A 26050-nucleotide genomic window follows, 5' to 3' on the forward strand; every position below is an offset into this window, starting at 1 on the left:
TATATATATATAAACTTGTTTACGGTTTACGTTACAGAGCTCCGAGCGGTGGAAATAGACGAGGCCAGCGGGATCATGAATACCGTTTAATCAGAGGAAAAAGATCACACAGAATGCTTCAATCATTTGGTCATAACAACAGGCTTTATCCTCCGTGACGACACCGGTGAGATGACACGTCGGGGGCGGGGGGAGTGACAGGTCGTCATAGCGATACACTCTCCGCCCACACATCAGTCATGAGCCACAAAATCACAGTCGGGCCGTCGTACCACCGCCTCCCCCCGGGGGGCCGTCGCCAGGGCGACCGGGAACAGGGACCGCCCCAGAACCTGTTCCAACCGCCCACCTTAAGAGGGCTTAGGGTCTCACACACACACACACACACACACACACACACACACACACACACACACACACACACACACACACACACACACACACACACACACACACACACACACACACACACACACACACACACACACACACACACACACACGTTGTGTAAGGCACCGAGAAACCTGCATCCCAGGCTTCGGGGTCGGCACCATCGCCCTTGGTTTGCTCCTTCCTCCTCCCGAGTCTCTCCTCCTCCCGTCTCTCTCTCTCCCCTCCTGTCTCGCTCACCCCTCCTGTCTCTCTCTCTCTCTCTCTCTTCCCGTCTCTCTCTCTCCTTCTGTCTCCCTCTCCTTCTGTCTCTCTCTCCTTCTGTCTCCCTCTCCTTCTGTCTCCCTCTCCTCCTGTCTCTCTCCTCCTCCTCCTGTCTCTCTCCTCCTCCTCCTGTCTCTCTCCTCCTCCTCCTGTCTCTCTCCTCCTCCTCGTTCCGTAGTAACCATGGTTTCCAGGAAGCAAAACAAAGAAATGGATAAAAAGGGGGAGGAGGAGCGGCGGAACGAGGTACGGAGGCCCTCAGAGGACAATCTTAAGGCTGGACACACACACACACACACACACACACACACACACACACACACACACACACACACACACACACACACACACACACACACACACACACACACACACACACACACACACACACACACACACACACACACACACACACACACACACACACGGTGCTGCCGGGCGGCTTTAGGATTTGAAGGGGGGGTTCTTCCAGAGAGGCTTGTGGTAGACCCAGGCGTCGCCCTGGAAACAAGACAAGCAGAGAGGGGGGGGGGGTTAGCCGCTTCAGCCTCTGCTGACAGCACAGCATCCGTCATACGTCTAGGGGACACGCCCGCTTGGACTGTCAGAAGGGGCAGTGTCTAGGTCCCCGGGGGCCCTCTACAGCCCGGGTCCCGGGGCCTCACCGAGGTGGGGGGGGGGGGTCTCACCTCGCTCTCGAAGTAGCGCGTCTTCCAGGGGGCGTCTGCGTCGGCGCGGTGCCTCTCCTCCAGCCTCTGCCGCTCCTCCAGGACCCTCTTGTGCTCCGTGGCCTTCTCCATGTCCCTGTGCCGCAGCGCCTCCGTCACGTGCTGCCACAGCCGCCTGCAGGGGCCCCCAGCACCCCGTCAGACCACAGCCGGGGCCCCGGGGCCCTCAAGGCCCCCAGCACCCCGTCAGACCACAGCCCGGGCCCCGGGGCCCTCAAGGCCCCCTGAGGGCCCCCAGCACCCCGTCAGACCACAGCCGGGGCCCCGGGGCCCTCAAGGCCCCCAGCACCCCGTCAGACCACAGCCCGGGCCCCGGGGCCCTCAAGGCCCCCAGCACCCCGTCAGACCACAGCCCGGGCCCCTCAAGGCCCCCAGCACCCCGTCAGACCACAGCCCGGGCCCCGGGGCCCTCAAGGCCCCCAGCACCCCGTCAGACCACAGCCCGGGGCCCCCGGGGCCCTCAAGGCCCCCAGCACCCCGTCAGACCACAGCCCGGGCCCCGGGGCCCTCAAGGCCCCCAGCACCCCGTCAGACCACAGCCGGGGCCCCGGGGCCCTCAAAGCCCCCTGAGGGCCCCCAGCACCCAGTCAGACCACAGCCCGGGGCCCTCAAGGCCCCCTGAGGGCCCCCAGCACCCAGTCAGACAGCAGCCCGGGCCGCAGGGACCCAGGGTCCCACCAGGCCTGTAGAGGCACGGCAGACACACACTCACACACTCACTCGATTTAGACCGAGACACTCTGGACAGAAAACGCAAAAGTGGCGATACGTTCTCACTTCTTATTCTGCGTTTAGACAAGCGTCTTTGGGGGGGGAATCTGCGTGCATACGGCGACGCTATAGTGTGTGAAATTCGATGTAGTACGCACTCCAGGTGGCTAGGTGGTGCTGTCTGGTTCGCCACCGCTGAATTGGTGCATCAAAAATTGCCCTAGGTAATTCATGCGCCTTCTCTGTTCCGTTAAATTATTCGTGATTATTCGGCTTAGCTGCTAAAATGACTCCTGGACAGTTATCAGAGTTGCTACTTGAATGTCCGACTGATGGAAAGAACCAGACATGTTTGTTTTTGTTTGCCTGTACTGTACATAGATGTGACGTAAACACGTACCCGTCAAGGGCAGATCAAAGCACACTTTAGCGTTGTTATCCCTTTAGAAGGAGACGCGACCGTGGTGCGTTTAACACTTCCACTCTGGAGGGTGGCTTCATTTTTTTGTTTTTTCAAGCCCCGAAAACGCCGTCGCCCATTAAACAAAAAGGCACATCTGATCATAATTTTGTAGTCTTCACCCACAAACGTTGTTGTGTAAACAGGGCGTTATTGCGACACACTTTCACTTTCCGTACTCACTCTCTCTCTCTCTCTCACTCACACACACTCTGACTCGCGAACTCAGTCCAACTCTCACTCGCTCACTCTCGCTCGGCCACTCTCACGTTCCCACTCTCACGTTCCCACTCTGGCTCATTCCTCTTCATGCTACCACAGACACGGTGGGCCCACTAGGGGGGGGGGGGGGGTCCTCACCGTGACTCAGTGGGGCCCTGGCGGCCCACTGGGGGGGGGTCCTCACCGTGACTCAGTGGGGCCCTGGCGGGCCACTAGGGGGGGGGGGGGGTCCTCACCGTGACTCAGTGGGGCCCTGGCGGCCCACTAGGGGGGGGGGTCCTCACCGTGACTCAGTGGGGCCCTGGCGGCCCACTGGGGGGGGGTCCTCACCGTGACTCAGTGGGGCCCTGGCAGGCCACTAGGGGGGGGGGGGGGGGGGGTCCTCACCGTGACTCAGTGGGGCCCTGGCGGCCCACTAGGGGGGGGGGTCCTCACCGTGACTCAGTGGGGCCCTGGCGGCCCACTAGGGGGGGGGGGTCCTCACCGTGACTCAGTGGGGCCCTGGCGGCCCACTGGGGGGGGGTCCTCACCGTGACTCAGTGGGGCCCTGGCAGGCCACTAGGGGGGGGGGGGGGGGGGGTCCTCACCGTGACTCAGTGGGGCCCTGGCGGGCCACTGGCCGGACGTGTTTCCTGCAGACGGGCAGCTTGGTGACGTCCACCAGCCGCACGCTGCCCGGGCCCTCGGCCGCCGGGTAGCTGAACTCCAGCACGCCGTTCCACTCGCCCTGCACGCGGCACGCCACCACGCCGGTGACGCTGTGCTTCACCTCCGCCGTCACCCTGCAGAGGAACACAACCACGGGGACCGGTGAGGGACACACACAACCACGGGGGGCTGAGGAGGAACACACACAACCACAGGGACTGGTGAGGGACACACACAACCACGGGGGGCTGAGGAGGAACACACACAACCACAGGAGGAACACACAACCACAGGGACTGGTGAGGAACACACACAACCACAGGGACTGGTGAGGGACACACACAACCACGGGAGGAACACACACAACCACAGGGACTGGTGAGGGACACACACAACCACAGGAGGAACACACACAACCACAGGGACTGGTGAGGGACACACACAACCACAGGAGGAACACACACAACCACAGGGACTGGTGAGGACTGGAGGGGACAGGAGAGGAGAGGACTGGAGAGGAGAGGAGAGGAGAGGAGAGGAGAGGACTGGAGAGGAGAGGAGAGGAGAGGAGAGGAGAGGAGAGGAGAGGAGAGGAGAGGAGAGGACTGGAGAGGACTGGAGAGGAGAGGAGAGGGAGAGGAGAGGAGAGGAGAGGGAGAGGAGAGGACTGGAGAGGAGAGGAGAGGACTGGAGAGGAGAGGAGAGGAGAGGAGAGGAGAGGACTGGAGAGGAGAGGAGAGGACTGGAGAGGAGAGGAGAGGACTGGAGAGGAGAGGAGAGGAGAGGAGAGGAGAGGAGAGGAGAGGAGAGGAGAGGACTGGAGAGGAGAGGAGAGGAGAGGAGAGGAGAGGAGAGGAGAGGAGAGGAGAGGAGAGGACTGGAGAGGAGAGGAGAGGACTGGAGAGGAGAGGAGAGGAGAGGAGAGGAGAGGACTGGAGAGGAGAGGAGAGGAGAGGACTGGAGAGGAGAGGAGAGGAGAGGAGAGGAGAGGAGAGGAGAGGAGAGGAGAGGAGAGGAGAGGAGAGGAGAGGAGAGGAGAGGAGAGGACTGGAGAGGACTGGAGAGAACCACAGGGTGAGTCCTAGAGGGTACTACAGGGTAATACCGGGTACTACAGGGTACTAGTGTGTTCCAGTGAGTACTAGTGGGTACTACAGGGTACTAGTGTGTTCCAGTGAGTACTAGAAGGTACTACAGGGTACTACAGTGCACTAGTGTGTCCCAGCGAGTACTAGAGGGTACTAGAGGGTACTAGTGGGTACCAGTGGACCACGTACTTGTGCAGCTTGCCCCCGTAGAAGGGCTTGGTGTGGAAGGTGATGACGGCCGAGTAGCCGCTCTTGGCGCAGGTGACGATCACCTTGCCGCCCAGCTCCACCCAGGGCACCGTCAGGATGGAGCGGGCGTAGGCACAGGGCAGCGTGAAGGTGTACTCCTCCTCGTGGTCCAGCAGGGAGAGGCAGCCTGGGGGGCGCGCACACACACACACACACACACACACACACACACACACACACACACACACACACACACACACACACACACACACACACACACACACACACACACACACACACACACACACACACACACACACACACACACACACACACACAGGCCTTATGGGGAGTCTAGTACTACTGGTCTGCTACTACTGGTCTGATGACGATAGTCCAGTACTAATGGTCTGCTACTACTGGTCTGCTAACGACAGTCCAGTACTACTGGTCTGCTAACGATAGCCCAGTACTACTGGTCTGCTACTACTGGTCTGCTAACGATCCTTCTAGGACTGGTCTGGTACTACCAGTCCTACCAGTGGTCTCCCGGTCCTACCAGTGGTCTCCCGGTCCTACCAGTGTCTCCCAGTCCTACTAGTGTCTCCCAGTCCTACTAGTGTCTCCCAGTCCTACCAGTGGTCTCCCGGTCCTACCAGTGGTCTCCCGGTCCTACTAGTGTCTCCCAGTCCTACCAGTGGTCTCCCAGTCCTACCAGTGGTCTCCCAGTCCTACCAGTGGTCTCCCAGTCCTACCAGTGGTCTCCCGGTCCTACTAGTGTCTCCCAGTCCTACCAGTGGTCTCCCGGTCCTACCAGTGGTCTCCCAGTCCTACCAGTGGTCTCCCGGTCCTACCAGTGGTCTCCCGGTCCTACCAGTGGTCTCCCGGTCCTACTAGTGTCTCCCAGTCCTACCAGTGGTCTCCCAGTCCTACCAGTGGTCTCCCAGTCCTACCAGTGGTCTCCCGGTCCTACCAGTGGTCTCCCGGTCCTACCAGTGGTCTCCCAGTCCTACCAGTGGTCTCCCAGTCCTACTAGTGTCTCCCAGTCCTACCAGTGGTCTCCCAGTCCTACCAGTGGTCTCCCGGTCCTACTAGTGTCTCCCAGTCCTACCAGTGGTCTCCCAGTCCTACCAGTGGTCTCCCGGTCCTACTAGTGTCTCCCAGTCCTACCAGTGGTCTCCCGGTCCTACCAGTGGTCTCCCAGTCCTACCAGTGGTCTCCCGGTCCTACCAGTGGTCTCCCGGTCCTACCAGTGGTCTCCCGGTCCTACCAGTGGTCTCCCGGTCCTACCAGTGGTCTCCCAGTCCTACCAGTGGTCTCCCGGTCCTACCAGTGTCTCCCAGTCCTACTAGTGTCTCCCAGTCCTACCAGTGGTCTCCCGGTCCTACCAGTGTCTCCCAGTCCTACTAGTGTCTCCCAGTCCTACCAGTGGTCTCCCGGTCCTACCAGTGGTCTCCCAGTCCTACCAGTGGTCTCCCGGTCCTACCAGTGGTCTCCCAGTCCTACCAGTGGTCTCCCGGTCCTACCAGTGGTCTCCCAGTCCTACCAGTGGTCTCCCGGTCCTGGCTCACCTTCCCCCACCATCGACACGCCGATGGACATGCCCATGAACTTGCTCTTGGTCCAGACGTGCGTGTTCACACACACGCGCTTCTCCGGGCACTCGGCGTAGAAGCCCGACACGGGCGGGTGGTGCGACACCTGCTCCGCCACGAAGCGGACCTGGTGGGTGGAGTCCGGCGGGGGGAGCGGGGCCGTGGAGGCAGGGCCGGGGGGCGTGGAGGCGGGGCCCGGGGGCGTGTCCGGGGCGCGGGGGACCCTCCAGGAGCACTGGAAGGTCTCCCCGATAATGGGGTTGTAGGGCTTCTTGGCGACGGCGCCGCGACGGCCCTCGTGGAACGAGGTGAGGTAGTACTCCACGAAGCGCACCATGCGGTCCTCGGGCGTGTCGCCGTCGGCGACGGCCAGGAAGAGGTCCGGGTGGGACATGAAGTCGGCGTACATCTCCAGCAGGGAGCGCTTCTCCAGGATGAAGGTGGGGAGGACGACCTGCGGGAGGCACGAGGAGAGGGCTGCTGACTCACGCCGCGGCCGACGCCACGGCCCGCAGACGGGCGACCAGACTCACGGGCCTCGAGATCCCCCGGGATCCCGGGGGATCTCGAGGCCCGTGAGGCGGGTCCGTGAGGCGGGCGACCAGACGTCGCCGTCGCCCGCAGACGTCTGGTCGCCCGCAGGACTAGAACCTAGTCCTTCTAGGTTCTATAACCTAGAAGGACTGCTGGACCAGAGGGTCTGCTATAACATAGAAGGACTGCTGGACCAGAGGGTCTGCTATAACATAGTAGGACTGCTGGACCAGAGGGTCTATAACCCAGTAGGACTGCTGGACCAGAGGTTCTATAACCCAGTAGGACTGCTGGACCAGAGGTTCTATAACCCAGTAGGACTGCTGGACCAGAGGTCCTATAACCCAGTAGGACTGCTGGACCAGAGGTCCTATAACCCAGTAGGACTGCTGGACCAGAGGTTCTATAACCCAGTAGGACTGCTGGACCAGAGGTCCTATAACCCAGTAGGACTGCTGGACCAGAGGTTCTATAACCCGGTAGGACTGCTGGACCAGAGGTTCTATAACCCAGTAGGACTGCTGGACCAGAGGTCCTATAACCCAGTAGGACTGCTGGACCAGAGGTCCTATAACCCAGTAGGACTGCTGGGTCCTGGGCGCAGCTGACTGCTGGTGCAGTGCCCTGCCAGGCCTCCAGGGGGACCTACCCGTGTCAGGTCCATGCCCAGCTTGAGCTGGGACAGGAGGTGTAGGATGACACTGCGCTCCTCCTCCACAGCACCCAGCTCCTCCTCTCGCTCCACGAAGGAGTCCTCCACCTCCTCCTCTGCCTCCACCTCCTCCAGCTCCTGTTGGGGGGGGGGGGGGGGGGTTAGTGTTGGTGTGTGAAGGTGTTCAGTGTTTGTGTAGGTGTGTTGGGGTGTGTGTGTGACCACGTGTTAAGGTGTGTGAGCGTGCAGGGGTTTGTGTGTGTGTGCACGTGGAGGTATGTGTGAGTGTTTGTGTGTATATGTGTATGTGTGCGGGTGTGTGCGAGCGTGTGTGCATTAGAGGTGAAGGAGAAACCGGGCAAGGTCATGAATTATTGGTCGGTTAGGAGAAGAGGTGTGTTCAGTTTCTTGAGAGCAGCGCAATCTAAGAACACCACAACTAGGACTCTTTACTTCTGAACCCGCTCAAACACATTTTTTTGCTTTTTAATATAGTTTTGAATGTCTGTTGGTGTTTATCTGTGGTTTACTTGTCATGCATTTATGAATAGGGTCGGTGAAGCAACAGGGAGAAGTGTTGGGTTTGCCGATATTTCATATTTTGGGTAAATTTTGGGTAACTGTAAAAGAGGAGAGGCGATATAACCCTTCAGCCTTCTCCGTACCGGTCAAAGTTCAGCTACGTCTTTAACGTGGGTCAGTGAATTGGGCTGTGTTTATCTCGCACTGGAATGGGAATGGAATGAGGGCCAGCCGGCTCATCTGGAGCCTGCCTGTCAAACTGGGACTGCACACCGGAGGACAAACACCATCGTCGGCCGCAGCTAGGGCCGAACGGTTCATCTAATTCAAACCGACATCACCATGTCATAGAACGCGATATGACAATCGCAAAGGCTACGAAAAAAACCAGAAACGACTGTTACTTTTACTGACTGGAGATCAGTACGGTTCGTAATTATTTTTTCTTTTAGAATTCAATAGTTAAATAGAGACGTTATAATATCCATTCATGCATAAATTCAGCTCAACAAATAGGCCTGGCCTAAATGGAAGGGACGTTTACACGTTCACTGTTTCCAATGTTGTTTTGGTCCTACTACCGATTGATTTATTGCTTGTTAAGTGAATAATACAGAACATAAAAAAATTCATAATAATAGTCGCATACTAGAATCGCAATATTGGTCGCAATAATCGCTATACGATTATTTCCCCGAGCCACAACCGGAGCGCTGAGTTGGTCCCACGACGACGCCCCCGTGACCGAGCTGAAGCACTATCAACGCTCCAGCCAATCAGAGGGGATCTAACGCAAACCAATGTACGAGCGGGCTCTTTTTTGAGAGGCCAATGGAGTGTGTGTGAGTGTGAGTGTGAGCCGGCCCCGGCCGTAGTCCCAGGAGCAGGGGAGTTTCCTGAGACGCTTACCCCAGAGAAGCTGCAGGACTCAGGGGTGCTGAGCTCCAGCCGGCCCTCCCCCTGGAGGCCGTCGTTGGCGGAGAAGCCGCCTAGCGAGCCGCCGCTGCCGCCGTTCTTCAGGATGTCGGCCATCTTGGGCTCCAGCCACTCCACGTTGGGCCCTGGGGGGAGGAGGGGGGAGACCGTCAGACCGGAGACCCTCAGCGCACACACACACACACACACACACACACACACACACACACACACACACACACACACACACACACACACACACACACACACACACACACACACACACACACACACACACACACACACACACACACACACACACACACTGCTCACCCAGACCGTGCCTCCAGCACCCTGCAGCTTGGCCAGACTGAGCGTCCCTAGAGACCCACTCCCTCCACCACACACACCCCACCCCCCCCCACGCCCCCTCGAGCCCAGCCCTCCCATTGGCTGCGCGTTGGGAACGGGGCGTGTGATTGGAGGAGGCAGGGGGGGGTTTCAGGACGCAGCCCGCGACCGGTGAAATATACATGAGGAGTAAGAGGAGCTGGTGTTGAGGAGAAGTAGGCCGCCGCCTCCTCCTTAGGTCCTCCTCAACTCCCCCCGTCTCTCCCCCGTCCCTCCCCCCGTCCCTCCCCCGTCCCTCCCCCCGTCTCTCCCCCGTCCCTCCCCCCGTCCCTCCCCCGTCCCTCCCCCCGTCCCTCCCCCCGTCTCCTCCTTGTTCATCTGCCTCATTATCCCCTCCCTCCTCATCCTCTACCTCCAGCTCTCCCCTTTCACCCTCCCTCCTCTCCCCTCCCTCCCTTCTCCCTCCTCCCGGAGGTGTAGAGGGAGCTAGCCTGAGGGAGCTAGCCTGTGGGAGCTAGCCTGTGGGAGCGCGCGGCGCGGCCCCTACAGGTGGACATCTACACCTGTCCAGGTCTGGTTACCGCGGGGACGGCGTCAACACAGATCAATAATGCAGCATAGTTCCATCGAGAGCGTAAAGCGCTACGAGGACAACGAGGACACCCAAGGCTAGCTCGGCCAGCTAGCACGCCCAGCTAGCATCCAGGGCTGGCAAGCCGGGCTAGAGAGCTAGGCTAGCATGCAGAGCTAGTATGGCAGACTATCATGCCGTGCTAGCATCCAGAGATACCATGCCGGGCTAGCGTCTTAAGATAGCATCCAGAGATACCATGCCGGGCTAGCGTCTTAAGCTAGCATCCAGAGATACCATGCCGGGCTAGCGTCTTAAGCTAGCATCCAGAGATACCATGCCGGGCTAGCGTCTTAAGCTAGCATCCAGAGATACCATGCCGGGCTAGCGTCTTAAGCTAGCATCCAGAGATACCATGCCGGGCTAGCGTCTTAAGCTAGCATCCAGAGATACCATGCCGGGCTAGCGTCTTAAGCTAGCAAGCCAGGCTAGCACGCCGAGCCCCGACGCTGCGGCGCTCTGTGAAGCCCGAGGGCCGGCCCAGGACCCGTGGTACGGACCTGCCAGGGCCGAGTGGTGACGCGCCAGCTGCTGGAGCTGCAGGATGTGCAGGCAGTCGTGCAGGCAGGTCATGGTGGCCATGGAGGTGGCCTTCAGCATCAGCAGGTCCTGGTCCAGGGGCGAGCAGCCCGGGACCGGGGGCAGGCCCTCGATGGTCTGGATCAGGTCCTTATGCTGGTCCTGGGCCTGCACCATCATCTGGGACACATCACACGGACCACGCGTTACACACACACACACACACACAGGTACAGGTACAGACACACACGTGTTACAGACACAAGTACAGACACACACACACACGTTAAGGACACAGGTACACACGCATTTAAGACAAAGGTACAGACACACACACACACACACACACACGTACAGACACACACGTTAAAGACAGTTACAAACACACACATTATAGACACACAGGTACAGACACACACATTAAGGATACAGGTAAACATACATAGGAGCCAGCACATCCTTACCCTCCGAAGCTAGAACGAACACACACACACACACACACACACACACACACACACACACACACACACACACACACACACACACACACACACACACACACACACACACACACACACACACACACACACACACACACACACACACACACACGAGCCAGCACATCATTAGCGTCCAGAGCTAAAGCACACACACACACACACATTAACCCAGACAACATTCGTCAGAGAATTTCCAGCAAATTCTCCCTTTAGAAGCAGTGTTTAACATCTGCTTCAGAATACTCAAGAGAAAAATTAACAGCATTCTATTTATTAAAGAATTTGTTGTACTCCAGCTCCATCGAGGCTGCGATGGGTCCAAGCAGAACACCAGGGCATGATGTGTACATTATGCATTAAGCATCGCGCCCACAGCTCTCAGTAAACACTTGGTTCAGTCTCAGGTAATCCTCAAGCCTGGGTGAAGGGCCGTACAGACGCTGGAACGCTGTAGCCATACGCTGTAGCGCCACCTCATGGACACTGCAGTACGCGGCAGATTTAATTATTCAATATTTTAAAATGTGATGGAATAAAAAAGGGAGAATACTGATGTTTAATAGATGGTATAACAGTTGTGTTGTACATATTTGTCCAACACAAATATGTACAACAGTTTTGTATTTTATCTCTTTTTAATTCTCTAGTATCTTTTAAACGAGAGAATGAGAATTGGCGATGTGACAGGAAGCTAGCATCCCCCTCCTCCCCCCTCCTCTCTCCTCTCCTCTCCCCCCTCCTGTCTCCTCTCTCCCCTCCACTCCTCTCCTGTCTCCCCCTCTTCTCCCCCCCTCACCTCGCGGGCGTCCAGCAGGTGGTCGGGGAGCAGGGACCTGCGGCTGGAGTAGAGCGAGGAGCCCTTGTGGGCCTGGGTCAGGCTGAAGTAGGAGGACGACGCCCCGGTCTGGCTGGCCCGGCGCTGGGCCAGGGGCGAGCTGCCGCTGCCCTGGGACACCGTGGAGAAACTATGGGACTTAGAGGGGGCCTGGCTCTGTGGGGGAGGGGGGGGGGAGAGAGGTTGGAGAGATGAGGGGGGAGAGGAGGATGGAGAGGGGGAGAGGGGAGAGATAGAGAGAGGGGAGAGAGAGGAGAAGAAAACAGCCAGTAAGTGAAATTCCCTCGCCAACAAGACAAGGAGAATAGCTAGAATAGGACTTGGGATGTGAACTGGGTGAAAGTGCTAACTGATGTTCCCATCCACTCATCAATGTAGCATGTTTTAAACTCTTTCCCAAATTAGTGAACTAACATTGAACCGCTAATGTATTCAGAAAAAGCCAAAGCACAGCAGAAGGCCACGACGTGTCAACCAATAGCAGCGCTGCATCCATTTGGTCCCGCCCCCTAGCCCGCTGTCCGTCACTCCGGAGGAACGCTCCAGCTCAACGACTGAGGGCTAAACCAGCAGGTGTGTTGTGTCTCACCTTGCCCAAGGCCTCGGTGTGGTGCTGCGTGCAGATCTGGAGACGGCTCACCCAGTGCTGTCGCTCCTTAGCATCCGTAGCTAGAACACACATGCACAGTGTCGTAGCTGTTAGCATGCGTAGCTAGAACACACACACACACAGTGTCGTCGCTGTTAGCATCCGTAGCTACAACACACACACACACACACACACACACACACACACACACACACACACACACACACACACACACACACACACACACACACACACACACACACACACACACACACACACACACACACACACACACACACACACACACACACACAGTGTCGTCGCTGTTAGCATCCGTAGCTACAACACACACACACAGGGCCGTAGCCGTTAGCATGCGTAGCTACAACACACACACAGGGCCGTCGCCACAGCTATCTACGCGGCGGAGGTCACAACCCCGCCCGAGCCCGCAAGGTCAGCGGTCATTCCGGGTTTGAGGGTGCTGCTGCTGGCTCCTCATACTGAAGGAGCGTAGCCCGGGTGTAGTACGTTGTTCAGAGACAGAGCCACTGAGCTGTTCTCTGACGGGAAGGAAAGTGATACCTGATACTAATGTCTGAGGCTGCAGCGAGGAGAGCACCTTCTCCTATCGACCCTGTCTGTAATCTCTGGGTGACGTACACTGGAGTCTACGTACACTAGAGTCTACGTACACTAGAGACTACGTACACTGGAGTCTACGTACACTAGAGTCTACGTACACTAGAGACTACGTACACTAGAGTCTACGTACACTAGAGACTACGTACAGTAGAGTCTACGTACACTAGAGACTACGTACAGTAGAGTCTACGTTCACTCAAGTCTATCTACAGTAGAGTCTACGTACACTAGAATCTACATACAGTAGAGTCTACGTACAGTAGAGTCTTTAGTGACCGGTCGCCGCGTTAACGGTGTGCGTAGGGACGGCTCACCGCGTTAACGGTGTCCGTAGTGACCGGTCGCCGCGGTAACGGTGTGCGTGGGGACCGGTCGCCACGGTAACGGTGTGCGTGGGGACCGGTCGCCACGGTAACGGTGTGCGTGGGGACCGGTCGCCGCGGTAACGGTGTGCGTAGGGACCGGTCGCCGCGGTAACGGTGTGCGTGGGGACCGGTCGCCGCGGTAACGGTGTGCGTGGGGACCGGTCGCCGCGGTAACGGTGTGCATAGGGACCGGTCGCCGCGGTAACGGTGTGCGTGGGGACCGGTCGCCGCGGTAACGGTGTGCGTGGTGACAGTGCGCGGTCACCCACCCCGGAGCTTGTACTGCTCGCCGCTGATGGCGTTGACGGTGAAGGTGTGGGAGTCCTCGTCGCTCGGGGAGATGACGGCGCCGGCCAGGGGCAGGGTCCCCCGCGGCTTCTGGGGCCGCGACTGCTCGTTGACGAAGTACTCCAGCATACCCGCCTCGTTGTTGAGCACGAAGAACCTGGAGACAGGGAGTCAGTGCCTAGGGGGGTCCAGCCCCTCTGGGTTCAGACCCCGGGACCACCGGCCCACCTGGAGACAGGGAGGCGGTGGCTAGGGGGGTCCAGCCCCTCTGGGTTCAGACCCCGGGACCACCGCCCCACCTGGAGACAGGGAGGCGGTGGCTAGGGGGGGTCCAGCCCCTCTGGGATCAGGCCCCGGGACCACCGCCCCACCTGAAGGCCTCCTACGGACGCCCCCTTAAGCCGGGCTGCTGCTTAATGGGGTACGATTTGCACTGTACTGACATTAATAATGCACATGTGTCCTCATAGTATACTCAGTAGTGAGTGCTGAGTGTTGGAAAGTTTAGGGCTAATAAAAACAACATGGTCACATGATCAGAATTAACGTCTGGTAATAAATATTGCATCTACAAATTTAGAAAAGGCCGTTTACGGTGCTCTACTGTTGGTTATAACTGTCAGTAAAGACTAATGACCCATCAGACACACAGCATTGTATTGACAACACAGTTGATCAGCAAGCGGTCATTCTCTCTCTCTCACACACACACACACACCCACTTACCGGTACTGCCATCCGGTCACCAGGTTGGTGTACTTCATCAAGTACCCGTTGATATTCTCCATGTGGTCACTGAAAGAGGAACGACAGAAACTAAGTCAAAGTGACCTCCTTACTTTGTTCAACGTGTAGCAGACCTCTTCAGTACACCACTGTGTCATGTAACTTGGCAGACCACTTTAGTGTAAACTAATGTCAAGCAGACCACTTCAGCATACACTAGCGTGCACTGTAATGTCCAGGAGACCACTTTAGTATACACTAACGCGTACTGTCACGTCTAGCAGACCACTTCAGTATACACTAACGTGTACTGTCACGTCTAGCAGAGCACTGGAGTGTACTTTAACGTGTACTGTAACGTGTAGCAGACCACTCTAGTATACTACTCTAACGTGTGGTGTAACGTCTAGTGTGACGTGTGGCCCACCTGTACTGCAGTGTAACGTGTAGTGTGTAGTGTGACGTGTGGCCCACCTGTACTGCAGTGTAACGTGTAGTGTGTAGTGTGACGTGTGGCCCACCTGTACTGCAGTGTAACGTGTAGTGTGTAGTATGACGTGTGGCCCACCTGTACTGCCATCCCTTGGTGCTGGCCCTCCCGGAGCTCGGCGTGCGGCTCTGGGGGAAAGCCTCCAGCCGGGCCTCGCTCTCCGGGACCCGCAGCGCCGCGGCGCTCTCCACTTGCGTAGTCATAGCTAAGGTAGGCTAACACTAACGCTAACGAACCAATGTCACTACAGTAGGGGGGGGGGGCTAGGCTAGGCTAGAAGCCTCCCAGGCCAACCGACTACTGCTCGTATTTAACTCGTGTTGGTTAACGGAAGTGAAACGAAGCGTCCGTCCGGTGTCTCGACGCGCGGGCCATGTCACGGCGGGCGTTTAGCCCGTTAATATTCCCCGTTACCGAGCAGTCGAACGACAGTTTAACTTTTTCTCCTGCTGAGCTACGAGTAGCATAGCTGGCCAGTATTTACAGCGGCTTGACAGGGAGCCGGTCACGTGATCTCTGGAGCGACTTCCTGGTTATCAAAACATCGGGGCGTGGCTTTAGGGTTGTTCTGCTGCATGCTGCATGCAGGGGTGTGTCCGAGTTTAAAAATAGAATCTGGATCAAATTGATATGTTTGAAATCCCATGTTTTGCTATCCAGGATCACCTGATCCTTCTTACTTCTATGCCCCTTTGGATTGGATCACTGTGATCCAAATACAACATTTTAGAATTACCAAATCCTGTTTACCAGAGCCTTAAATAGAACCAACAGTGTAGCCTACTGGCTGGGCAAAGAACAACAGGTTGGCAGGTTGGCCACAAATAGCCATTCTTTGTTTTAATTTTAAGAAACCTTATTTTGTTCTACTGTTGAGTAACAAAACAAATCATTTACAGGACAGATACTAGCTCTTTCCACCTCTGCCTTTAGGAGTTGTATCTCCAGATGCACTTTTGTGTGCTGCATTTGGGTAAACAAGATTTGTTCTTGACTCAGTTGAATTTGTACTTCTGCTCTTTTTGGTTTCCTGTTTCAGAAGCAACTCGTAGCTGTCACCATCCTGGTTTGTAGCTTTTTGTCGGAACGACTTGGACTTTCGCCCTCACATCCACAGATCTATCTTCCTCCTCAGCCACTGGAGTCAGGTCCAGGACAAACGATTCCTCTGCTAGAGAGTTTTGCCTTCAATGCCATGCAGAGCTTCATATTTTTCTCCTCCTATGATCAAGAACCATATCAGTGAACTCACCCCTGTTATATGGCTTGATACCTGTTTGTTTTTTTTGTAAGTACAATACCAAACCCAAAGTTATTATTATAAATTATTAGATTTGAGGTATTAATTAGAAACTAAAAGCTAGAACGCTTCACGAGTTTGCGGGTCATCCTTGCCAGGGGCCAAAACACACTACATTACAATACACAGCCATAATATATAGTGTGTGTGTGTGTGTGTGTGTGTGTGTGTGTGTGTGTGTGTGTGTGTGTGTGTGTGTGTGTGTGTGTGTGTGTGTGTGTGTGTGTGTGTGTGTGTGTGTGTGTGTGTGTGTGTGTGTGTGTGTGCGGGCCTGCGCGCTTGACTGTAGGTATATATTATTCCCAGTTTTGCGCGCCGTGGGGGTCGACTCTTGGAGCGTCTTTTAACTCCATCGTGACGCCTCTACTCCGCATCTAGTTGTGTACTTGTCTTTGTTGTTTGTTTGTTACTGTATGTACAACAAGCTGCTCAAACCAATTGCCCCTAGTGGGATTAATAAAGTTGTATTGTATTTATTAATATTTATTATTATTGTGTATTGTATTGTACACCGGGTCTGTGAACGGACCGAATGAAACCCGAAGCCGCGCAGTAGTGGTGTAAAATAGCGTGATTCTGCTGCAAACACGAATCCAAACACATGTGTTGATCGGGGGGCAGGACTCGATAGACTCTGATATCGAGTTCTGCTACGGGAGGGAAGTCTGAGAAGGGAGAAGACATTGGCAGAACAGCGTCCAGCGGTGTGCGTCTGCACGGTGAAGCAACATAGGGAGGAGGAGGAAGGGCGTATAAGGAAGTCAGGGAGGGAGAGAGAGGACTCGTTCTGTTCTGAGACCCGGGTCAGAACTGCTACGTCTGCCACCATGCCTGGAATGAAAGTCTGCATCATCGGTTCGGGAAACTGGTAGCTTCTCGTTCTTTGCCTAAACGTGTTCTTCTTTGTGTCGAGGGATTGGGTTTGGACTGAAGTCGGATTTTATGTTTGTCAGCAACAGGGTTCACGTGACCTCGGAACGGTTAAGGGTTAAGGTTTACGAGAAGGATGATAGTTTGTCCAAACCTTTCTTGTCCCTTCTGTGTTAATGTGCAGCAGCACTGACGCTATCTGGATCGCCTGTCTGACTAGTTAATAAGCTGTTAAAAACATTAAACTAGTGTCGATAAAATCACGGTTTATTATGGATTAGCGCACTGAAACGAGGGCTGATCATAGTGAACTTTACTCATCAGGCCACATCAAACGAGTTAGTTATTGTCATAAGACAACATTACAATGTGTAGGCCTAATTGCATTATATTTATATATTTTTATGGCTTCTTTTTATACGGAATTTTTAATGGTGTGCAATTTTGCTCACTTTCTATCGACTTGTTTTTACCTGTTTTTCTGAGTTTTACTGTTAGTCCATTTTGTTGGTTGTCAGCTCTGTTGCTACTGGGCCTACCTGAAATTCCCCAAGGGGATGAATACCTACTTAACTTAACAAACCTTTGATCTTCTGAAGACCTGCGATGATGTGTCGTCTTGTCTTCGTCTGCCACAGGGGGTCTGTGATCGCCAAGATCGTGGGCCACAACGTGAAGGGGAACAACCGCTTCGAACCCGTGGTCAAAATGTGGGTTTACGAAGAACTGATCGACGGGAGGAACCTGACTGACATCATCAACTCGGAGCACGAAAACGTCAAATACCTGCCGGGCCACAAGCTGCCCGGGAATGTGGTAGGTTGTGTTAAGTGACAGATAAAGCAGAGGCAGCAGACGCAGGGGCGTAGCCACATGGGGGCCAGCGGGGGGACAACCTCTGACCAGGGGGGGCCGTGGCCCGAGTATGAAAAAATCAATAATAATAATAATATCCTTAACGGAAACAGTCTAAAATGAAATATTTGGACTATTAGTTTGATCTAACTTTGACTTATTATTCTTATTCAAAGTGTTATATTTTGACGTTCTGAATAAATGTCGCACTTAAAATAAAATCCCCCCGTCGTCGTCGTCGACAATCAATCAAATATCCTGGCTACGCCCCTGCAGGAGAGGTGCCCTCAGGACACTAGTTTAGTGTTTGTGCGATAGCAAGGGGACTTTGCACCAAAGTTCCTTATCAAGTCCAGGTCAGAAACGGTTAAATTAAGGTGATAAATGAGACGCAATGCTAGGCCTGTATCAGCAGAGGCTACAGCACCTAATGCTCTAAATTATCCATCTCTAACCTAGTAACTAAACTAACCAGCTCAAACTTAGACCTAAACTAACCGCCTCTAAAATCCTGATTTAATTCTGTTTAGACGATGGACCCCCAGGGTGAAACCACGTCTGTTCGTTAAGCAGATGCTCCCAAATCAAATCAATATCAAACAACACTTGCACTTTTCATACACCACAACAAAACAACAAATAAAAACGGAAATAACACAACCAAAAACAATAGAAGAAATAAAAAGTAAATAGAAGAAAGCAAATCTCGAAATGGATGAGGTCAGGTTAAAGACGTGGATGCAGTGCTCAGTACTGCGGTCTGAGTGTTTGTAAACCGCCCATAAAGTGCATCTTACATGAGGTGGTCCCAGTCCAACCAGTGGGGAGCACTGGACCGCACCTCCCAAACGTCTCACTGAGCCTCATCTTCCACCGAGTGAATCAGTGCTCAGTAGTTGTTTTTTTCCCTTCCCAAACTTCTGCGTGGTCTGCCAGGTGGCTGTGCCCGACATCACGGAGGCGGTGAAAGGGGCCAAAGTCCTCATCTTCGTCATCCCTCACCAGTTCATCCAGAGGCTGTGTGAGCAGATGAAGCCTCACGTCGCCCCCGGAGCCATCGGGATATCGCTCATCAAGGTGAGTTAGCTCTGAGCTAGAGCTTAGAGATATCTCTAAGCTAACCCTAGCTTAGAGCTAGTGTTGCACCTGCTCTTTGAGCTTTACCCCAACGGCGATCGGTATTTGACATTGAAATCAAGTGTCACACCAAGTGACAGTGTGACATTCCTCTTAAGTGTTAAGTGTGGGTCTCCTCTCTAAGTGTTAAGGTTGAGGGCTCCTCTCTAAGTGTTAAGGTTGAGGGCTCCTCTCTAAGTGTTAAGGTTGAGGGCTCCTGTCTAAGTGTTAAGGTTGAGGACTCCTCTCTGAGTGCTAAGTGTGGGGCCCTCTCTAAGGGTTAAGTGTGGGGCCCTCTCTAAGGGTTAAATGTGGGGCTGCTCTCTAAGTGTTAAGTGTGGGGCCCTCTCTAAGTGTTAAGTGGGGGGCCCTCTCTAAGTGTTAAGTGTGGGGCCCTCTCTGAGTGTTAAGGTTGAGGGATCCTCTCTAAGTGTTAAGTGTGGGGCCCTCTCTAAGGGTTAAGGTTGAGGGCTCCTCTCTAAGTGTTAAGGTTGAGGGATCCTCTCTAAGTGTTAAGTGGGGGGCCCTCTCTAAGGGTTAAATGTGGAGCCCTCTCTAAGTGTTAAGTGTGGGGCCCTCTCTAAGGGTTAAATGTGGGGCCCTCTCTAAGTATTAAGTGTGGGGCCCTCTCTAAGGGTTAAGGTTGAGGGCTCCTCTCTAAGGGTTAAGTGCGGAGCTCCTCTCTAAGGGTTAAGTGTGGGGCCCTCTCTAAGTGTTAAGGTTGAGGGCTCCTCTCTAAGTGTTAAGTGTGGGGCCCTCTCTAAGTGTTAAGTGGGGGGCCCTCTCTAAGTGTTAAGTGTGGGGCCCTCTCTAAGGGTTAAGTGGGGGGCCCTCTCTAAGTGTTAAGGTTGAGGGCTCCTCTCTAAGGGTTAAGTGTGGAGCTCCTCTCTAAGGGTTAAGTGTGGAGCTCCTCTCTAAGGGTTAAGTGTGGAGCTCCTCTCTAAGGGTTAAGTGTGGAGCTCCTCTCTAAGTGTTAAGTGGGGGTCCTCTCTAAGTGTTAAGTGTGGGGCCCTCTAAGGGGATCGACTCGGGCCCCTCCGGCCTGCGGCTCATCTCGGACCTCATCAGGGAGAGTCTGGAGGCGGACGTCAGTGTGCTCATGGGCGCCAACATCGCCAACGAGGTCGCCGACCAGAAGTTCTGCGAAACCACCATCGGTCAGATCCCCTTAACCATCCCTAACCCATCACCTAACCCAGTCTCTAACCATCTCTAACCCATCACCTAACCCCGTCTCTAACCATCTCTAACCCATCACCTAACCCCGTCTCTAACCATCTCTAACCCATCACCTAACCCCGTCTCTAACCATCTCTAACCCATCACCTAACCCCGTCTCTAACCATCTCTAACCCATCACCTAACCCCGTCTCTAACCATCTCTAACCCATCACCTAACCCCGTCTCTAACCATCTCTAACCCATCACCTAACCCAGTCTCTAACCATCTCTAACCCATCACCTAACCCCGTCTCTAACCCATCACCTAACCCCGTCTCTAACCATCTCTAACCCATCACCTAACCCCGTCTCTAACCATCTCTAACCCATCACCTAACCCCGTCTCTAACCATCTCTAACCCATCACCTAACCCCGTCTCTAACCATCTCTAACCCATCACCTAACCCCGTCTCTAACCCATCACCTAACCCCGTCTCTAACCATCTCTAACCCATCACCTAACCCCGTCTCTAACCCATCACCTAACCCCGTCTCTAACCATCTCTAACCCATCACCTAACCCCGTCTCTAACCCATCACCTAACCCATCACCTAACCCCGTCCCTAACCCATCACCTAACCCCGTCTCTAACCATCTCTAACCCATCACCTAACCCCGTCCCTAACCCATCACCTAACCCCGTCTCTAACCATCTCTAACCCATCACCTAACCCCGTCTCTAACCCATCACCTAACCCCGTCTCTAACCCATCACCTAACCCCGTCTCTAACCATCTCTAACCCATCACCTAACCCCGTCTCTAACCCATCACCTAACCCCGTCTCTAACCATCTCTAACCCATCACCTAACCCCGTCTCTAACCATCTCTAACCCATCACCTAACCTCGTCTCTAACCATCTCTAACCCATCACCTAACCCCGTCTCTAACCATCTCTTACCCATCACCTAACCCCGTCTCTAACCATCCCTAACCCATCACCTAACCCCGTCTCTAACCATCTCTAACCCATCACCTAACCCCGTCTCTAACCCATCACCTAACCCCGTCTCTAACCATCTCTTACCCATCACCTAACCCCGTCTCTAACCATCTCTAACCCATCACCTAACCCCGTCTCTAACCATCTCTTACCCATCACCTAACCCCGTCTCTAACCATCCCTAACCCATCACCTAACCCAGTCTCTAACCATCTCTCACCCATCACCTAACCCCGTCTCTAACCATCTCTAACCCATCACCTAACCCCGTCTCTAACCCATCACCTAACCCAGTCTCTAACCATCTCTCACCCATCACCTAACCCCGTCTCTAACCATCTCTAACCCATCACCTAACCCCGTCTCTAACCCATCACCTAACCCCGTCTCTAACCATCTCTAACCCATCACCTAACCCCGTCTCTAACCATCTCTAACCCATCACCTAACCCCGTCTCTAACCATCTCTAACCCATCACCTAACCCCGTCTCTAACCCATCACCTGACCCAGTCTTTAACCAACCCTCTCTATTTGTACTGTACTGTGTTTTATATGCAGTCAGGTCGCTACTGGTTGAGGCTCCACCGTCAGGGTGTTTTTTAAAATAAAGTTTCTGTCCAATCAGGGGCCCAGAACCCCGCCAACGGCCAGCTCTTCAAGGAGCTGCTCCAGACGCCCAACTTCCGCATCACGGTGGTAGAAGAGAGCCACACGGTGGAGCTGTGTGGAGCCCTGAAGGTACGCTCCTGCTCCTCCTCCTCCTCCTCCTACTGCTCCTCCTCCTCCTACTGCTCCTCCTCCTCCTACTGCTCCTCCTCCTACTGCTCTTCCTCTTCCTCTTCCTCCCCTCCCCCCCTCCCGTGGGAGCTGTGTGGAGCCCTGAAGGTAGGCTCCTGCTCCTCCTCTTCCTCCTCCTCCTCCCCCTCCTCCTCTCCCTCCTCCTCCTCCTACTGCTCCTCTTCCTCCCCTCCCCCCTCCCGTGGGAGCTGTGTGGAGCCCTGAAGGTCCGTACGTCTCTACCTAGCTGACCTAGCCCCTCCCACCCCAGGTCGTCCCATCCCCCACCTCGTGTGTATTTGATTGGGCGATCACGACCCTCCCTGATCACTGTCGTTGTCCGTGTCGTGGTCTCAAGGCGGTTCCAGCGGCTCCATCGGCGGCTCCGTCTCCTACGAGCTTCGCTTCGTCTATAATCCATACGAAGAGTTCTAAAGACTCACACTCTAATCAGACAGCTGGCCCAAAGAATCCCAGAACGCTCCTGAACTTGAATGGCTTCCTCTCCCTCCCCCAGAACATCGTGGCGGTAGGGGCGGGCTTCTGCGACGGCCTGGGCTTCGGCGACAACACCAAGGCGGCGGTGATCCGCCTGGGCCTGATGGAGATGGTGGCGTTCACCCGGCTCTTCTGCTCCGGCACCGTCTCCTCCGTCACCTTCCTGGAGAGCTGCGGCGTGGCGGACCTCATCACCACCTGCTACGGCGGCCGCAACCGCAAGGTGGCCGAGGCCTTCGTCAGGACCTCCAAGGTGAGGAGGCGAGGTACCGGGAGGTTAGGTACCAGGAGGTTATGTACCAGAAGGTTAGGAACCAGGAGGCGAGGTACCAGGAGGTTAGGTACCAGGAGGTTAGGTACCAGGAGGTTAGGCACCAGGAGGTTAGGCACCAGGAGGTTAGGCACCAGGAGGTTAGGCACCAGGAGGCGAGGTACCAGGAGGTATATATACATATACATATCTATGTTAAAGTGTACATAATGACTGTGTATATGATGTATGTATCTCTCCATGTCAGTCCATCGAGGAGCTGGAGGTGGAGATGCTGAACGGCCAGAAGCTGCAGGGACCCCAGACCTCTGCCGATGTCTACAAGATCCTGGTCAAGAAGGACATGGTCTCCAAGTGAGTGTTCTCCTTCACCCTAGGAGCCAAAGGGGCCGCTCCCCTCTCCCTGGAGCTTCAGCACTTTGGGCGCCTTCAAGCAGGCCTGAGAAAGGTTCAGTTAAAAGGTTAACGTTCTAGTCCCCACAGTCTGTATGGGTAGGCCTTCAGACCGTTTAGTTAAAAGGTTTTAACGTTCTAGTCCCTACAGTCTGTATGGGTAGGCCTTCAGACCGTTTAGTTAAAAGGTTTTAACCTTCTAGGCCCCACAGTCTGTATGGGTAGGCCTTCAGACTGTTTAGTTAAAAGGTTTTAACGCCCTAGTCCCCACATTCTGTATGGGTAGGCCTTCAGACTGTTTAGTTAAAAGGTTTTAACGCCCTAGTCCCCACATTCTGTATGGGTAGGCCTTCAGACCGTTTAGTTAAAAGGTTTTAACGTTCTAGTCCCCACAGTCTGTATGGGTAGGCCTTCAGACCGTTTAGTTAAAAGGTTTTAACGTTCTAGTCCCTACAGTCTGTAAGGCTAGGCCTTCAGACTGTTTAGTTAAAAGGTTTTAACGTTCTAGTCCCTACAGTCTGTATGGGTAGGCCTTCAGACCGTTTAGTTAAAAGGTTTTAACGTTCTAGTCCCCACAGTCTGTATGGGTAGGCCTTCAGACTGTTTAGTTAAAAGGTTTTAACATTCTAGTCCCTACAGTCTGTATGGGTAGGCCTTCAGACCGTTTAGTTAAAAGGTTTTAACATTCTAGTCCCCACAGTCTGTATGGGTAGGCCTTCAGACCGTTTAGTTAAAAGGTTTTAACATTCTAGTCCCCACAGTCTGTAAGGCTAGGCCTTCAGACCGTTTAGTTAAAGGTTTTAACATTCTAGTCCCTACAGTCTGTACGGCTAGGCCTTCAGACCGTTTAGTTAAAAGGTTTTAACATTCTAGTCCCTACAGTCTGTACGGCTAGGCATTCAGACCGTTTAGTTAAACGTTCAAGTCTGTACAGGGAGTCCTGTTAGGCTTTCAGACGGTTTAGTTAAAATGTTTTAACGTCGTAGTCTCTAGAGACTCTATCGGTAGTCCTGCTAGGCCTTCAGAAGACGTTTGCAGCGAAAGCGTCAGTGAACTTTCCTTTCGGATGAGGAAGTCTGTAACAAGAGTCTTTCCTTTGCAGGTTCCCACTTTTCTCCGCGGTCTACAAGATCTGCTTCGAGGGCAAGGAAGTGAAGGAGTTTGTCACATGTCTGCAGAACCACCCGGAACACATGTGACCACCACGACTCACCGCGATAGGCCAATGGGAGGCGTGATGACGCAAGGTTATAACCACTAAAGGAGAAGAGGAATGCTAATGATTGCATAACTCATAAAAAATCGAACAACTCACATTTAAAATGTCTTAAAATTGCCCGAAAAGGGTTGTTCTAGTTTTGTTAAGTTTGAGAAAAGGGGATGTACATTATATAAGCTTGTTTTAAAATAATTGATTGAAATTCATTTACATTGGCGCTGCGTGCCATTTACGCACGGTGCTAACTCCTAACACTGGGAATATTACTTTCTTGTTGGAAAGACATTAACGAGACGTTGATAAGACAGGTATTTCTTGGCAGAAAGACTGAATAAACATTGACTAGAACGATATTACCATTCAGGTATATTCCCTAGCGATACAATAGCTGCAAACGCACACAAATATGAATTTGTTTGGAAGTCAACTTTTCATGGACATGTGTGTATCTTATCCATCTTATCCATCTTATCCATCTTATCCATCTTATCTATCTTATCTATCTATCTATCTATGTGGATGAGAATATATCCACACAATTGAGTACTTTACACCGATAGATTTAGTTGGAGTCGGATAGCATTTCATCTAGTTCCATAATATAGTCGTCTTACTTTGGATTTCAAGCAATCTTATTCTACAGAGAAAGTAGAATTTGCACATTTTTATTTTTGTAACCTATGCACTGTTTAGCAAAATTTGTATCCCGATGTAATGTTTAGCACTTATATGTGGTTTTTATGTTGAATATCTTGAATGTGGGGGAAGCAGCCTTTCCCTTAGTAATTCGATTTCCCAATTCAAATAATTGATATGTATTAAATAAAAGTGTCTTCCTCAAAAAGTGTATTTTCTATTTAATGTTCCTTTTCGACACTAGATGGCGCCTCTTCCATAGCAGATGACGGCGCCCTTGTTCACTGTATAAAATACGTTCCGTCACAAAGGGGAGACGTGAAATACCCTGCGAAAGAGCAAAATAACTTAACATATATTTCCATTGAAAGATATCCTTTTGCGCCCTCTCTCTTTCCTCTCTGCGGTGTTCTATCGCTTTAATAACCTGTCGTCTGCGTTAGTGTCAATGTCTGTTTGTTTGTTACCTGACCAGATGTGTGGCTTCTGGCTCCGCCCCCTGTTGTCATGTCAGTTAAAATCCTCCGGACTTCAAAGTGTGTGCAGGTGCTTTGTGGCCTGAGGGGCGGAGCTACAGCATCTGTCATCACATGGTGTCAGTGTCTGATGACAGAGGAGTCTGACCCGGGGAGAGAGAGAGAGTGACAGAGCGCTAAATCACTAAACAGTCATCTAACATCTGAATACATGACATTTTCCTGATTTCTTGCGAATCACTTCGCATGCTACTCAAGTTTACCCGATAGAGTTGTTGTCATGAACTGAAAAGTGTGCAATCAGAGTAACGGCGACAATATAATACTCTGGAGTAGCAAACATGAGAAAGCAACTAAATATCCCTGATAGTAATTGGAATGCATTTCTACAGCGCTCTTCTAACCAGTGGCCACTCAAAGCGCTTTACAATACTGCCCGACATTCACCAATTCATACGCACACACACACACACACATGGCGGAGTCAGCCCCGCAGGGCGACAGCCAGCTGGTCAGGAGCAGGCGTCTCGCTCAGGGACACCTCCACACTCAGCTAGGAGGAGCCGGGGATCGAACTAGCAACCTTTACTTTACTTTTACTTTACTTACTTTC

General features: G+C 53.6%; 2 protein-coding genes across 2 annotated transcripts; one reads left to right on the forward strand and one right to left on the reverse strand.

Annotated features, from left to right (window-relative positions):
* Positions 1-73: 73 nt before the first annotated feature.
* Positions 74-15356, reverse strand: LOC132456521 (oxysterol-binding protein-related protein 11-like). The gene is made up of 13 exons (XM_060050891.1): positions 14936-15356; positions 14368-14436; positions 13623-13798; positions 12344-12423; positions 11716-11910; positions 10401-10599; positions 8913-9064; positions 7479-7619; positions 6272-6749; positions 4701-4887; positions 3363-3557; positions 1344-1497; positions 74-1155 (listed from the first exon to the last, which is right to left on the reverse strand). Exons 1-13 carry the CDS (start codon positions 15058-15060, stop codon positions 1099-1101), a joined length of 2208 nt encoding a protein of 735 aa, XP_059906874.1. The 5' UTR covers positions 15061-15356; the 3' UTR covers positions 74-1098.
* A 1439-nt stretch (positions 15357-16795) lies between these two features.
* Positions 16796-24678, forward strand: LOC132456522 (glycerol-3-phosphate dehydrogenase [NAD(+)], cytoplasmic-like). Its single transcript, XM_060050892.1, has 8 exons — positions 16796-17025; positions 17666-17843; positions 18819-18959; positions 20017-20155; positions 21793-21905; positions 22462-22695; positions 22961-23067; positions 24209-24678. Exons 1-8 carry the CDS (start codon positions 16985-16987, stop codon positions 24303-24305), a joined length of 1050 nt encoding a protein of 349 aa, XP_059906875.1. The 5' UTR covers positions 16796-16984; the 3' UTR covers positions 24306-24678.
* The last annotated feature ends 1372 nt before the right edge of the window (positions 24679-26050 follow it).

Source organism: Gadus macrocephalus, chromosome 4, assembly GCF_031168955.1.
Source record: "Gadus macrocephalus chromosome 4, ASM3116895v1".
Classification (NCBI taxonomy): Eukaryota; Metazoa; Chordata; class Actinopteri; order Gadiformes; family Gadidae; genus Gadus; species Gadus macrocephalus.

Bases quoted from the DNA above. Each gene is read 5' to 3' on its own strand.
- LOC132456522 (XM_060050892.1), top strand. From the start codon at position 16,985: ATGCCTGGAATGAAAGTCTGCATCATCGGTTCGGGAAACTG. The intron at 20,156-21,792 runs GTCAGATCCCCT...CTGTCCAATCAG, and splicing joins GTTCTGCGAAACCACCATCG to GGGCCCAGAACCCCGCCAAC. The intron at 22,696-22,960 runs GTGAGGAGGCGA...TCTCCATGTCAG, and splicing joins CCTTCGTCAGGACCTCCAAG to TCCATCGAGGAGCTGGAGGT.
- LOC132456521 (XM_060050891.1), bottom strand. From the start codon at position 15,060: ATGACTACGCAAGTGGAGAGCGCCGCGGCGCTGCGGGTCCCGGAGAGC. The intron at 9,065-10,400 runs GTCCGTACCACG...TCCTCCCCCCAG, and splicing joins TCACCACTCGGCCCTGGCAG to GGCCCAACGTGGAGTGGCTG. The intron at 4,888-6,271 runs GTGAGCCAGGAC...CGCGCCCCCCAG, and splicing joins CGTGTCGATGGTGGGGGAAG to GCTGCCTCTCCCTGCTGGAC.